The sequence below is a fragment of the Oncorhynchus kisutch genome, linkage group LG4 (assembly GCF_002021735.2).
Source record: "Oncorhynchus kisutch isolate 150728-3 linkage group LG4, Okis_V2, whole genome shotgun sequence".
In the NCBI taxonomy this organism is placed as follows: domain Eukaryota; kingdom Metazoa; phylum Chordata; class Actinopteri; order Salmoniformes; family Salmonidae; genus Oncorhynchus; species Oncorhynchus kisutch.
Window position 1 is genome coordinate 79190105 of NC_034177.2, and position 15572 is coordinate 79205676.

The 15572-nt window shown below is 44.5% G+C and overlaps 1 protein-coding gene across 1 annotated transcript in view; it reads left to right on the plus strand.

The window, feature by feature from the left end:
* LOC109878940 (tau-tubulin kinase 1-like) overlaps positions 1-15572 on the plus strand; it is a 39404-nt gene continuing 23832 nt past the window's right edge. Inside the window, exons 1-10 of the mRNA XM_020471137.2 lie at positions 1-280; positions 2244-2402; positions 5794-5941; positions 7144-7217; positions 7500-7643; positions 8971-9075; positions 12007-12072; positions 12239-12331; positions 12674-12799; positions 13093-13250. Of these exons, the coding sequence (XP_020326726.2) occupies positions 2295-2402; positions 5794-5941; positions 7144-7217; positions 7500-7643; positions 8971-9075; positions 12007-12072; positions 12239-12331; positions 12674-12799; positions 13093-13250 (1022 nt within the window). The 5' untranslated portion in view covers positions 1-280; positions 2244-2294. The remainder of the gene's footprint in view (positions 281-2243; positions 2403-5793; positions 5942-7143; positions 7218-7499; positions 7644-8970; positions 9076-12006; positions 12073-12238; positions 12332-12673; positions 12800-13092; positions 13251-15572) is intronic.

Genomic DNA, 15572 nt, shown 5'->3' on the forward strand with positions numbered 1-15572 from the left:
TATCCACACTGCTAACCTTATGCCTAACCCTAACCTTAAATTAAGACCAAAAAGCAACAACAAAATCATGCATTTTTACGATAGCCAGACTTTTGGGCTGTGGTAACTAGTGGAAACCCTGATTCAGAGGAGTAGAACGAAGCAGATAACCGGGAGAATGGAGACTGGTGCAACGACAAACGACACATAGCCTATGTCTTTACCACAACCTCGCTCAAGAAATGATGCACCTCTCAAATTCCTCGCGCACCGAGGCCTTACACCGAAGTCAGAAGATAAGGTCTGGATGCAATGTTTTTCTCTTTGTTGAATTGACGTAAATGATCTTGCGGACATAAAGCACATTCAAAGGCACTGGCACCTTGGCTATAATAATGCTTATACACGGTCGCTCGCTTTGCTATGATAACTTGGGATAGCAAACGCCCCATTGCTGTTTCTAGAGAAGAAAGAAATCTGGAATAGATTATTGGCAATCTACAACACAATTATTGACAACGTTGCCAGATGATGTCAAGAGCTTAAACATAATAATTCGTTTATTTTACATCTATATAACAATAATCATTAATAATTTATAAAAAAATCACCCTAATGCAGATTTACGTCAGGGATTTGATTCACTCACAACGGGAGATGGAGTCTGTTACAAGCATCTAATCGGGTTCCTTTGCGTGGGCTTTCCCGATTGTAAACGACATTTCCCGTAGTGCCACTTGCGTCCATCCCGTGCAGTGGAATGTTGAATCGCGGTTGAAATGTGTGATATTGGTCAATTAGGTGATTCCCGAAATATTTTTTTAGGGGCAGAGTAAAGCTACACAACATACCCATTGGGCCAAGGGCGCAGTGCAATGGTGAATGTGTGCAATGGTGAATTCTTGGAAAACGTCAAGCCTACTCTGGATGGACTGTGCGCGCCGCCTGACGCTCGAATGGTTGCCTACCCGTTGAGGGAGCACTGAAACTGCAGTGCGGAGAAAATGTAACAGTAGGAGGAGAATGATAGTAGAGCTTCTGTGCCCGGGGACTGCTGTTAGTTGCGATGAAGAGGTTGTGCCTTATGGAGTTATATCTAAGGAAAGCATATTAGAAACATAACGAGTCCCTCCCTGTTGTAGCAGTAAGGTGGGAGCGCAAATGGCAATGCATAGGCCCAACCTCAGATAAGTGCAGTTGGCTACTGAAATGGTAGGCTACACCCTTGTTTTACATTTTAGTCGTTTAGCAGACGCTGTTATCCAGATCGACCTACAGCAGTGAGTGAATCCATACATTTTCGGGAATCGAAACCACAATTACCACAATTGTTACAATTGACCGCTGTCATTTTATAAATGCATTTTTTAAAAGATTTTAGTTAGTTACAGATTTTGAAGAATATAAAGACATGAATCAAATATATGCCTCCAAAAATGGTTTTGCCAAATCTGGGTGTGTGGTATTGTAGTTGTTCAATCCAAAGTCCCTATTGCAGGTTGCTAAAACCTGGGAGAAGAAAAGGGAGATCAATTTTTCAAAAAAATGTCTGCCAGGTAAACTTAATAATTTTTTCATGTACTTTACTGTAATCAACTAAGTGTAAATTGGCATTATTGAACCTGGAATGAATTACATGACAGAGTTAATTAACGTGTATTTTGCTTTATTCCTTTACACTCCATTCCTCTGACATCTTTGAGAAGATTTGCAGAATCTGCCTGCTTGTTCTTCAGACTTGCATGTATTGTTGCATTGAGGGTATCTTCCGCACATTGTCTAGGGCAGTGGGAAGCTTCCACACTGGTGTGAGGCTCAGCATGTTCTCTCATGCTTGTGCATTTGATTTGAGAATGCCTTGACAGCTGTTCTAATAGGTGTGGTGTCTGTCAGGCAGCACAATCTTAGGGAATGCCAGCAGGTGTGTAAAATGAGGGGGTCTGGGGTGCTATTTTTGGCCTGGATGGTGCTGTAATGAGTGGCGCTGTCCAATGTGCTGAAAAGAGCTTCTGTCACACCTGTGCTTATGGATTCTGTTTGCAGCGAATTTGTACGCAATCACACGTTTTAGCTCTAACTGTTGCTGTCCCTGGTGCTAAATCTGCGACCAACACGTTTGTTTTGAACGCAGGCCGCGGTGCTGTCTGTGGAGCTGAATTGTTTACTTATTAGCCCATAGACACATTTGGGGTTCAGAGGTGTTAGTGAGATGTCTCCAGTTTACAAGGGGTTTGTAGCCTACATTAGTGTGTTTTTCTTCCCAGGTAAATGGCTGAATCGAGTTGGGAGCTACTGTGCCTCTGTCTGGCCGACCAATGCAGTGTGTAGGGACGGTCGTCCAGCCCGACGAAAACATGAACGGAGCGGGGGAGCAGGTGGACATCCTGTCTCCCAACTGCATGGTAAAGGACCGATGGAAAGTGGTGAGTTTATTTATCTTCAGTGCCATTTTGACCATGTAATTGAGTCTCAGCGGAGTGATTGGTTGAATAATTGAGTAATTGATTGAAATTAAATTAAATTAAATTATGAGTTGAGAATCCCTGATTTGGAATATTCCTTACCCTGATGTGAACTAGCCTGGTCACAGCTGTTGGTGCTCTCTTGGCAAATCGTACGGTCAGTATGTTTCCATTAACTTGTCCAGTTTTTTTGTCGGTATTTAGAAAGTTCCATATACATTAGATGTGACCATTGCCTGCTAGGGCCCGTTTACATGTAACTATATTTTGTCAATAAAAACAGCTGGGCGTAATGATGTCACACCAACAAACAATAAAACCATTTTTCACAAAAACCTACTGTCAAAACAAATGATTGGTTGAAGTGTTTCCATAACCCATTTAGGCAAATTGCTCATGAATAAATTGTCAACAGCCTGTATACCCTCCCACCTATCTGATTCTTGTCTCAGGTAGCCCGTGAATGACGGCATGGCCAGATTGCAATAATTGACTGATATTTGCCATATTCTAATAATTCTCCGTCATGGTGAAACCTGCACTCCTGTAGATCTGAAATAATTGGATGGTGAAACTTGCCAGCCCACCAGAAAAGCAAGGTGAAGCAATTCAGGCATTCTTCAAAGTAAGGACATTCTTGTCCTCCAAAGAAGCATTATTCTTTATAGTTGACAAAATAGATTTAGCCATCAGTAGGCATTTAGAATGAAATGTGGAGTGGAGTTTTATAGTTACACGATTGTCATCACGTGCCCTGTGTATCTTCAAAATGATTCGGCAGTCATTTATTCGAAAAACACAGTTTCCACCATCATTTGTTGCAATAAGAAAGTTAGACAAAAATGTTAAATCCATCCCTGACAAATGGATAAAAATGTTATGGATCTTTAGAACATTTCTGCTATATCTGCCTGCCTTTGTCACGGCTGAGTTCCTCCTCTTCGTCTGAAGAATACAAAATGAAAAACAAAGAATACAAAATGCAGCGTAGTTCGTGTTTAACATGTTTTAATGAAAGACGATAACGTGAACATGACACAAATACAAAAATAACAAACGTGGCAAAACCGAAACAGTCCTATCTGGTGCAGAGAACACAAAGACAGGAAACAGAGACAACGATAGACAGCTGCCTCTAATTGAGAACCAATCTAGACAACCATAGACATACACTATACCTAGAAAGGAGACAGCCCCATAAACATACAAAAAACCCTAGACAAGACAAAAAACACATACATCACCCATGTCACACCCTGACCTAACCAAAATAACAAGGAAAAACAAAGAATACTAAGGTCAGGGTGTGACAGTACTCCCCCCCAAAGGTGCGGACTCCCGGCCGCACACCTAAACCTATAGGGGAGGGTTTGGGTGGGCGTCTGTCCATGGTGGTGGCTCTGGCGCTGGACGTGGACCCCATCACACCATAGTCTTTGTCCTCTTAAGTCTCCTCCTAGGAACGGCGACCCTCGCTGTCAACCTAGGATTGGCAACCCTACAAAATGGCCCCACTGGACTGAGGGGCAACTCCGGACTGAGGGGCAACTCCGGACTGAGGGGCAACTCCGGACTGAGGGGCAGCTCCGGACTGGCTGACGACTCTGGAAGATCCTGGCTGACTGGCGGCTCTGGTAGATCCTGGCGGCTCTGGCGGATCCCGGCTGACTGGCGGCTCTGGCAGCTCTGGACAGGCGGGAGACTCTAGCAGCCCTGGGCAGGCGGGAGACTCTAGCAGCCCTGGACAGGCGGGAGACTCTAGCAGCCCTGGACAGGCGGGAGACTCAAGCAGCCCTGGACAGGCGGGAGACTCCAGCAGCCCTGGACAGGCGGGAGACTCTAGCAGCCCTGGACAGGCGGGAGACTCAAGCAGCCCTGGACAGGCGGGAGACTCTAGCAGCCCTGGACAGGCGGGAGACTCTAGCAGCCCTGGACAGGCGGGAGACTCTAGCAGCCCTGGACAGGCGGGAGACTCTAGCAGCCCTGGACAGATGGGGCGCACTGTAGGCCTGGTGCGTGGTGCCGGCGCTGGTGGTACTGGGCCGAGGACACGCACCTCAGGGCGAGTGCGGGGAGGAGGAACAGGGAGTACTGGGCTCTGTACACGCACAGGAAGCCTGGTGCGGGGGGCTGCCACCGGAGGGCTGGTGCGTGTAGGTGACACTGGATAGACCGGACCGTGCAGGCGCACTGGAGCTCTTGAGCCCTGAGCCTGCCCAACCTTACCTGGTTGAATGCTCCCGGTCGCCCTGCCAGTGCGGCGAGGTGGAATAGAGCCGGCTTCATGGCACCTGGCTCGATGTCCACTCTATCCCGGCCGATGCGAGGAGCTGGTATGTACCGCACCGGGCTATGCACCCGCACTGGAGACACCGTGCGCTCCACAGCATAACACGGTGCCTGCCCGGTCTCTCTCGCCCTCCGGTAAGCACAGGAAGTTGGCGCAGGTCTCCTACCTGGCTTCGCCACACTTCCTGTGTGCCTCCCCTAAGATATTTTTGGGGCTGACTCTCGGGCTTCCAGCCCTGCTTCCGTGCTGCCTCTTCAAACAGCCGCCTCTCCGCTGTGGCTGCCTCCAGCTCTGCCTTGGGGCGGCGATATTCCCCCGGATGCGTCCATGGACCATCTCCATCCAGTATCTCCTCCCAAGTCCAATAGTCCTGACATCGCTGCTCCTCCTGCCGCTGCCTGTCACCACGCTGCTTGGTCCTGTTTTGGTGTGTGATTCTGTCAAGGTTTTCTTCCCTTGAAGGAGAGGAGGACCAAAATGCAGCGTAGTTCGTGTTCAACATGTTTTAATGAAAGACGATAACGTGAACATGACACAAATACAAAAATAACAAACGTGGCAAAACCGAAACAGTCCTATCTGGTGCAGAGAACACAAAGACAGGAAACAATCACCCACAAAATACCCACAGAATATGGCTGTCTAAATATGGTTCCCAATCAGAGACAACGATAGCATTGAGAACCAATCTAGGCAACCATAGACATACACTATACCTAGAAAGGAGACAGCCCCATAAACATACAAAAAACCCTAGACAAGACACAATATCAAGGAAAAACAAAGAATACTAAGGTCAGGGTGTGACAGCCTTTCCATTACACATTGCAATAAAAACATTTTGTAGAATAAACCTGGGTCAATGGAAACCTGCCTAGTGCTAGGTGTGACAATGATTATATGAGTTAGCAAGACAGCACAAACAGTTTTGGGACCAGGCTAGTTGAGAACTAGCATTTTTTTAAATGTTCACTTTAAAGAAGAGACAGCAAGCCATAATTAGCAGACATCCACATTACTCAGTTTTTTACAGTGTTTATTCTTCTCTGCCACCACTTCCAGCTGAAGAAGATTGGTGGGGGAGGTTTTGGTGAGATCTATGAAGCATTGGACCTGCTGACCAGGGAGAATGTGGCTCTGAAGGTAGAGTCAGCCCAGCAGCCTAAACAGGTTCTCAAGATGGAGGTAGCCGTCCTCAAGAAACTGCAAGGTAAGGGTCTTTGTGGTTGAGCAGTAACACACACATGCACACATCCACACACATGTTACAGGTGGTTAAGCACCAGTAACGCTACCCATACAAAGCACGTATTAAATCCCCAAGGTTGTGGGTTCAGTCCCTGGGACCGCCTTTGCCAGTCTTTCCCTCGTACTGCACTATACTGTTGGAATTCCACTCTCCTGTTATGAAATAGATAGAAAGTGCAAGTTAAGGGCAGGCATCTATCAAGGAGGGATAGGGATCACTAAGGACACGGATCAATCAATGACAACATCACCTTGTACATGAATAATCATGGCGAGGTTAATTAAGTTGTCTATCTATGGTCTACAGTGAAGTGAGGTAAACGTTCGTCTGTCTAGCTATTTGATTAGTGTTATTGGCATCTGTCTGGACAAGGTTGAATGTGTGGTGATTGTTTGTTTTGCTCGGGGGTTGGATGAGTTGGATAGTCAATCGGTTGACATGTCTGTTGCACTGGGGTTTATACTGCTTTGTGCAAAATTATATTTTGGCATTGAGTGTTTCACATTATTGGAATCCCGTAAAAAACAGCTTGCCACAATCCACCTGAGCATGAGCATATTGTGTTGAAATATGCAGAGATTCTAATTTCTTAGGCAGCATTTATTTTGGGATATTTCTGTGGCTTGTTCTGGTCTGTAGCCCCAGGAACAGATACAGAACTGTGACTACTGGCAGGGAGGATTGTTAATGAGCATGAAACTGTGTGAGTGTGTGTCTGCCTGGCTGTGCTTCTGTTACTGAGCACCCTTCTTCAAATGACTTGGGGAAATACCCTGAATGTTCTCTTACTACTGTTATTGAAATGCAAATCAACCTGAAAGACTAAGGTCATTGGAAATTACTTGCCTGAAGTTAGCATGCCCTAATTGTATTGTATGACTAAATCTAGGGACTACATGACTTTTAATATGTTTAATTCTCTGATAAATGTCTCATTCATATAGGAAGATACCACATTCTGAATGTATCAGGTCCTAGGAAAGCAATCTGATCCCAATTCTTCTAACAATGATGCAAAATGTTTTGGGATTATTACAAGGGTTGGTCTAACATCCAACTGAATCAGTTGTTTAACTGTGATGGTACAAGTAGATTTATAGATAGCTAATGTTATACTGAATGTATTGAAACATTTACACTAACCTCTCTCAATTCTTTCACAGGAAAAAATCATGTATGTAAATTCATCGGATGTGGAAGGAACGAGAAGTTTAACTATGTGGTCATGCAACTTCAGGTAACCATCTATCAAAACAGTCTGATAGAATTGCCTTAGGTAGAGATAATCACAGCCAGGCTACAAATAAGTAGAAAATAATGAATGAAAATTAATTATCTCTCTCTCCCTCTCCATCCCCCCTCTCCCCTATCTCTCCCACTCCCCTCCCTCTTTCTCCCCCCCCCCCTCTTTCTCCTCCCCCTCTTCCCATTTCCCTATCTCCCCCAACCCTCTCCCCATCTCTCTCCCTCTCCTCCCCGCCCTCTCCCCCACTCTTTCCCTACGCATTCTCCCCCCCAGCAGGGGAGAAACCTAGCAGACCTGAGGAGGAGTCAGCCTCGCGGCACCTTCACCATGAGCACCACGCTACGCCTGGGCAAACAGATTCTGGAGTCCATAGAGGCCATCCACTCTGTGGGCTTCCTGCACAGAGACATCAAGCCTGTAGGTGGCATTCTCAGTAACTATTAACTTAATGCCTGCAGGTATAAGGCATTATGATGTGTGGTGACAATGCATTGTAAGGGGTAGAAAGAATGGTGGTGAGATAGAGAGAATGAAAGAGAGTGAGAGACCGATTGAGGGGTGAGACAGAGCAAGACAGATGGGAGTGTGTGAGAGAGAGTGAGAGACCGATTGGGGGTGAGACAGAGCAAGACAGATGGGAGTGAGTGAGAGACCGATTGGGGGTGAGACAGAGCAAGACAGATGGGAGTGTGTGAGAGAGAGTGAGAGGCCAAGTGTGTGAGAGACAGTGAGAGACCGATTGGGGGTGAGACAGAGCAAGACAGATGGGAGTGTGTGAGAGACAGTGAGAGACTGATTGGGGGTGAGACAGAGCAAGACAGATTGGAGTGTGTGAGAGACAGTGAGAGACCGATTGGGGGTGAGACAGCAAGACAGATGGGAGTGTGTGAGAGACAGTGAGAGACCGATTGGGGGTGAGACAGAGCAAGACAGATGGGAGTGTGTGAGAGAGAGTGAGAGACCAATTGGGGGTGAGACAGAGCAAGACAGATGGAAGTGTGTGAGAGAGACAGAGAAAGAGAGACTAGGACTGCATAATATCGGCAAAATAATTGCGATTACATTTTATTAACCAAATATTGTGATTGCAATTTGTATCGCAATATACTGTACAGTACATCAAAACACTTTGGTGAACTGTTGAAGTCATAGAAATGTAGAATGATTTATATTAAGAAGCAAAGTGGAAAGCAGCATCGTTTTTGTTTGGAACAATCTGTTTGACCTAACAGACCAGCATGGGAACGTATAGTGAATCTAACAGCAGGGAGGAACTGCGAAAGGGGAGCGGGGCCTGGTGTGTGTGGGAAGCAGCCGTAAGAGTAGAAAAAAACTAAGTAAAACTATAAAAACTGATGTCATACACGGCTGGGTAGCATTTCAAAATATTGTATGCGATATGGATCTCTTACAATATGGACCTCTTGCGATATGGATCTCTTGCGATATGGATATTGCACATCAATATTTCAATTTTGATCAGAATTTGATGAATTAAGCAGCTGTAAGAGAGACAATGTTGATCTCAGTCTGTGTGCTCAAAAATGGATACTTTGGTGAGCCTCAACGTAACATCTAGCCTTATTGGCGCCAATATTGTCAATTAAAACCAGTCTAATTCGTTTAGGTGCTGGGCCAAAGCTAGTCTCACGTCTATGCAATGATAGGGGGAAACACTGCTTTGGGCTTCACCTGTTTATATTCCTGTGATGTCCTCAATCTGTTTCTCGTTTTTTTCCCCCAGTCTAACTTTGCTATGGGTCGACTCCCCTCCACCTATAGAAAGTGCTTCATGTTAGACTTTGGCCTGGCTCGCCAGTACACCAACACTACCGGAGAGGTTAGACCGGTAAGTAGCCATGGGAGGATTTTGTTAATGTCATGTATTACGGTATGTTAATATTCAAAGCTATTGAATCATTCTAACAACAATATATATAATATTATATAGGCTAATATACAGTTGGCAGTATTGTAAAGTACTTAAGTAAAATTACTTTAAAGTACTACTTAAGTCGTTTTTTGGGGTATCTGTACTTTCCTTTATTTTTAACATTTTTGACAACTTTTACTTTTACTTCATTACATTCCTAAAGAAAATGATGTACGTTTTACTCCATACATTTTCCCTGTAAATTATGACTGATAGTTGGATCGTGCCCCTGGCTATCCGTAAATAAATAAAAACTAGAAAATGTGGCCGTATGCTTTGCCTAATAAAAGGAATTTGAAATGATTTATACTTTTACTTTTGATACTTAAGTATATTTAAAACCAAATTGGGTACTTTTCCCACCACTGACAGTTGGCAAACAAGATGCAGGCTAATATACAGTTGTCTAGCCTGATGCAGGCTAATATATGGTTGTCTAGCCTGATGCAGGCTAATATAGGGTTGTCTAGCCTGATGCAGGCTAATATATAGTTGTCTAGCCTGATGCAGGCTGATATATGGTTGTCTAGCCTGATGCAGGCTAATATACAGTTGTCTAGCCTGATGCAGGCTAATATATGGTTGTCTAGCCTGATGCAGGCTAATATATGGTTGTCTAGCCTGATGCAGGCTAATATAGGGTTGTCTAGCCTGATGCAGGCTAATATATGGTTGTCTAGCCTGATGCAGGCTAATATAGGGTTGTCTAGCCTGATGCAGGCTAATATATGGTTGTCTAGCCTGATGCAGGCTAATATATGGTTGTCTAGCCTGATGCAGGCTAATATAGGGTTGTCTAGCCTGATGCAGGCTAATATATGGTTGTCTAGCCTGATGCAGGCTAATATAGGGTTGTCTAGCCTGATGCAGGCTAATATATGGTTGTCTAGCCTGATGCAGGCTAATATAGGGTTGTCTAGCCTGATGCAGGCTAATATATGGTTGTCTAGCCTGATGCAGGCTAATATAGGGTTGTCTAGCCTGATGCAGGCTAATATAGGGTTGTCTAGCCTGATGCAGGCTAATATATGGTTGTCTAGCCTGATGCAGGCTAATATAGGGTTGTCTAGCCTGATGCAGGCTAATATATGGTTGTCTAGCCTGATGCAGGCTAATATAGGGTTGTCTAGCCTGATGCAGGCTAATATATGGTTGTCTAGCCTGATGCAGGCTAATATAGGGTTGTCTAGCCTGATGCAGGCTAATATATGGTTGTCTAGCCTGATGCAGGCTAATATAGGGTTGTCTAGCCTGATGCAGGCTAATATATAGTTGTCTAGCCTGATGCAGGCTGATATATGGTTGTCTAGCCTGATGCAGGCTAATATACAGTTGTCTAGCCTGATACGGGCTAATATACAGGTGTCTAGCCTGATACGGGCTAATATACAGGTGTCTAGCCTGATACGGGCTAATATACAGTTGTCTAGCCTGATACGGGCTAATATATAGTTGTCTAGCCTGATGCAGGCTAATATATGGTTGTCTAGCCTGATACGGGCTAATATACAGTTGGCTACCCTGATACAGGCTAAAATACAGCTGGCTACCCTGATACGGGCTAAAATACAGCTGTCTACCCTGATACGGGCTAAAATACAGCTGGCTAGCCTGATACGGGCTGATGTACGGTTGGCTAGCCTGTTACGGGCTAATATACGTTTGGCTAGTCTGATACGGGCTAATATACGGTTGGCTAGCCTGATACAGGCTAATATACAGTTGGCTAGCCTGATACAGGCTAATATACAGTTGGCTAGTCTGATACGGGCTAATATACGGTTGGCTAGCCTGATACAGGCTAATATACAGTTGGCTAGCCTGATACAGGCTAATATACAGTTGGCTAGCCTGATACAGGCTAAAATACAGTTGGCTAGCCTGATACAAGGCTAATATACAGTTGGCTAGCCTGGGCAACAGGGGAGGTTCTTTCTGTTTTTCTTCTTGCTGACTCAGCCTCCAGTCATAGATTAGATAGGCAGGCCTGTACTGCAGATATAGAACAGCGACGGAACCACACACACACTCACGCACACACATGCATGCACACAAACACACTGTTGTAAATTCTAACATGCCGCTTCTGAGGCACTATTCCTGGGACTTCCTTCAGAAGCAATGGGTGTTACTATCAAAATGGTGGTGCACATGCCCAGTTTCCAGTTATTGTATCAGAGATGCCAATGACAATTAGAAACTAGAAACATTAGGAAGATGTCCAAGAAGATGATGTCATCTGATTCTGGTACATTTAAGTTATGCCTTAAGCTGTGTAAATTCATTAGTTAATAGTTTGTTAACGTTAATGAATGCATAATTTATTTGGAAATTGCCTTGTTATATGTTCACATAGCGTTGATGTTAAAGGACAAATCTACTCAAAAACTATCTTTTGGTATTTTTTTCCATTAGGCCACTGTTGATGCAGTCCCCAAAACACATGCAAAACATTTTGGGACTGTATCAACAGTGGACTAATGGAAAAATACTAAAATATAGTTTTAAGTTGATTTTTCCTTTAAGGTTTTTACAGATGTTATGCTGCCATGTGATGCTGTTCCTTATTCACCTGTGTGGTTTTATTTTTTGCAGTTTTGCTGTTCCTTTTTGGGCTTTTCTGTTCGAAGCGCATGCTTGTGATCCGTCTCATCAGTAAGGTGCTTGATCCCATTTACGTTTTTATTATCTCTCCCTGCCGAATAAATTTTCCATATCCTTCTTCGTCTCGTTTTAGGTTTTCATTTAAGTACTTTAGTTCCATCAATCGTTTTCTTTCTAGTTGTCTGTGGGAAAATATGTTTCAGGTTTCGTCCTGAAAAGAACTTACCGCATTTTATTTTCCAGCCCAGAACTGTGGCGGGATTTCGGGGAACTGTTCGTTATGCGTCAGTAAATGCTCATAAAAACAAAGTAAGTTTATTTTTGGGGTGAAAAAATGAAATGCATTACAAATGAATTCCAACCTGAGGGTTTTGTGTTACATGAGTTTGTCAGGAAATCTAAAATAGCTGTTGTGTATGTACTCCAGTAAATCATGAAAATTATTATCTGATTAATCCATTTTTTACCTTCTCAGGAAATGGGTCGCCATGACGATCTATGGTCGCTATTTTACATGTTGGTAGAGTTTGCAGTTGGTCAGTTACCATGGAGAAAAATTAAAGATAAGGTGAGCTACTATCTATTGTTGCTATTATAATTATTACAATTCCCAATATCAGTTATTTCCAATATTTCTTCATTCTGGTCTAGGGGACCCAAAGAGATGCACAGTGTTATTTTTTCCCTAAGCGCTACACACCTGATTCCACTAATCAACTCATCATCAAACCTTTCACTAGTGGAATCAGGTGTGTGGTGCTTGGGCAAAAATAAAATGTGCACCCTTTGGGGTCTCCAGGAGCAAGGATTAAGAAACCCTGCAGTAGAGAATGGTTACTAGTGTCTACTGGTGTCTGCTGGGCCCAACTGGTATCTAATGCTTTCTACTGTATCTCTTGTTTGTTACCAGGAGCAAGTGGGTCAGATTAAAGAGCGCTACGACCACAGAATGCTGCTCAAACACATGCCTTCTGAGTTTTACATCTTCCTGGATCATGTTTTAGGCCTTGACTACTTCACCAAACCAGATTACCAGGTACCTACTGTTCACTCCCTGCATGTGCATTCAAATGATTTTATCCCCCATTGAATCTTGTTTTTCTGGCGTTCATTTCAATAGCAGAGGGAACAAGACATGGAAGTGTGGCAATGTGAGACTAACTCCCATACCATATCATACCCTCTCTCTTAATTTTCAGTAATGAAAAAAACGTCTGACGAAAAATACATTTTAGAACTTAAAGTAAAGCTTATTATTGTATAGCAGATTTGGTTGAATTTCAACTTTATACTTTTCCGAAAACCTTTTCCCTGTGATCGTCTATGCAGTTGCTGATGTCGGTCTTTGAGAACAGTATGAAGGAACATATCATCACAGAGAACGAGCCTTTTGATTGGGAGAAGGGAGGGACGGATGGAGTGCCTCTGTCCACCAGCACGTCAACTCCCCCTCAACAGAACACACGACAGACTCCCGCCGTGATCGGGTAAGGGAATCAAAATGAGCTAATAGCTTTAGCTATTTAGTTTTACGGTCTCCTAACCAATTGTGCTATTATGTGTTTTGTTTCGCGATATTTGTAAATTATTTTGTACATAATGTTTCTGCAACCGTATCTTACGGAAGGAAAGAGCTTCTGGATATCAGGACAGCGATCACTCACCTCGGATTAGACGAAGATTTCTTCAACAACAACAAGCAGGACTCACACGATATTCTCCAAACACCCCACAGGGCAGACATCCCAATTATTCGCAAAAGGAAGCGACGCAGAGGACGAAGAGCCGGATGCCTCGTCCGGACCAGCAGAAGGAAACTAGGAAAGCTGCAGTTATCGTCAATATTACTATCCTACCAACGCGACATCAAAAACTGTATTATCCTATGCTTCATGAAATCGTGACTGAATGACAACATGGATATTCAGCTAGCGGGATACACGCTGCACCGGCAGGATAGAACAGCACACTCCGGTAAGATGAGAAGGGGGGCGGTCTGTGCATATTTGGAAACAACAGTTGGTGCACAAAATCTAAGGAAGTCTCTAGATTTTGGTCGCCTGAAGTAGAGTATATTGTGATAAACTGCAGGCCACACTACTTGCCTAGAGAGTTCTCAGCTATACTTTTCGGAGCTGTTTATTTACCACCACAGACATATGCTGGCACTAAGACCGCACTAAGTCAGCTGTATAAGGAAATAAGCAAACAGGAAACCACTCACCCAGAGGCGGCGCTCCTAGTGGCCAGAGACTTTAATGCAGGGAAACTTAAATTACTTCTACCACATCTCTATCAACATGTTAAATGTGAAACCAGAAGGAGAACAATTCTAGATCACACAGAGACGCATAGAAAGCTCTCCCTCGCCCTCCATTTGGTAAATCAGACCACATCTCTATCCTCCTGATTCCTGCTTACAAGCAAAAATTAAAGCAGGAAGCACCAGTGATTCGGTCTATAAAAAAATGGTCAGATGAAGCAGATGCTAAACTACAGGACTGCTTTGCTATCACAGACTGGAACATGTTCCGGGATTCTTCAGATGACATTGAGGAGTACACCACATCAGTCACTGGCTTTATCAATAAGTGCATCAAGGACGTCGTCCCCACAGTGACTGTACATACATACCCCAACCAGAAGCCATAGATTACAGGCAACATTCGCACTGAGCTAAAGGGTAGAGCTGCCGCTTTCAAGGTGCGGGACTCTAACCCGGAAGCTTACAAGAAATCCCGCTATGCCCTGCGACGAACCATCAAACAGGTAAAGCGTCAATACAGGACTAAGATTGAATCATACTACACCGGCTCCGACACTCGTCGGATGTGGCAGGGCTCGCAAACTATTACAGACTACAAAGGGAAGCACAGCCGCGAGCTTCCCAGTGACACGAGCCTACCAGACGAGCTAAATCACTTCTATGCTCACTTTGAGGCAAGCAACTCTGAGGCATGCATGAGAGCATCAGCTGTTCCGAACGAACGCTCTCCGTAGCCGACGTGAGTAAGACCTTTAAACAGGTCAACATACACAAGGCTGCGGGGCCAGACGGATTACCAGGACGTGTGCTCCGGGCATGTGCTGACCAACTGGCAGGTGTCTTCACTGGTATTTTCAACATGTCCCTCCCTGATTGAGTCTGTAATACCAATATGTTTCAAGCAGACCACCATAGTCCCTGTGCCCAAGAACACAAAGCCAACCTGCCTAAATGACTACGTAGCCATGAAGTGCTTTGAAAGGCTGGTAATGGCTCACATCAACACCATTATTCCAGAAACCCAAGACCCACTCCAATTTGCATACCATCCAAACAGATCCACAGATGATGCAATCTCTATTGCACTCCACACTGCCCTTTCCCACCTGGACGAAAGGAACACCTATGTGAGAATGCTATTCATTGACTACAGCTCAACGTTTAACACCATAGTACCCTCAAAGCTCATCACCAAGCTAAGGATCCTGGGACTAAACACCTTCCTCTGCAACTGGATCCTGGACTTCCTGACAGGCCGCCCCCTGGTGGTGAGGGTAGGTAGCTTGCTGACGACACAACAGTGGTAGGCCTGATCACCGACAACGACGAGATAGCCTATAGGGAGGAGGCCAGAATAACAACCTATCCCTCAACGTAACCAAGACTAAGGAGATGATTGTAGACTACAGGAAAAGGAGCACCGAGCATGTCCCCATTCTCATCGACAGGGCTGTAGTGGAGCAGGTTGAGAGCTTCAAATTCCTTGGTGTCCACATCAACAACAAACTAGATTGGTCCAAACACACCAAGACAGTCATGAAGA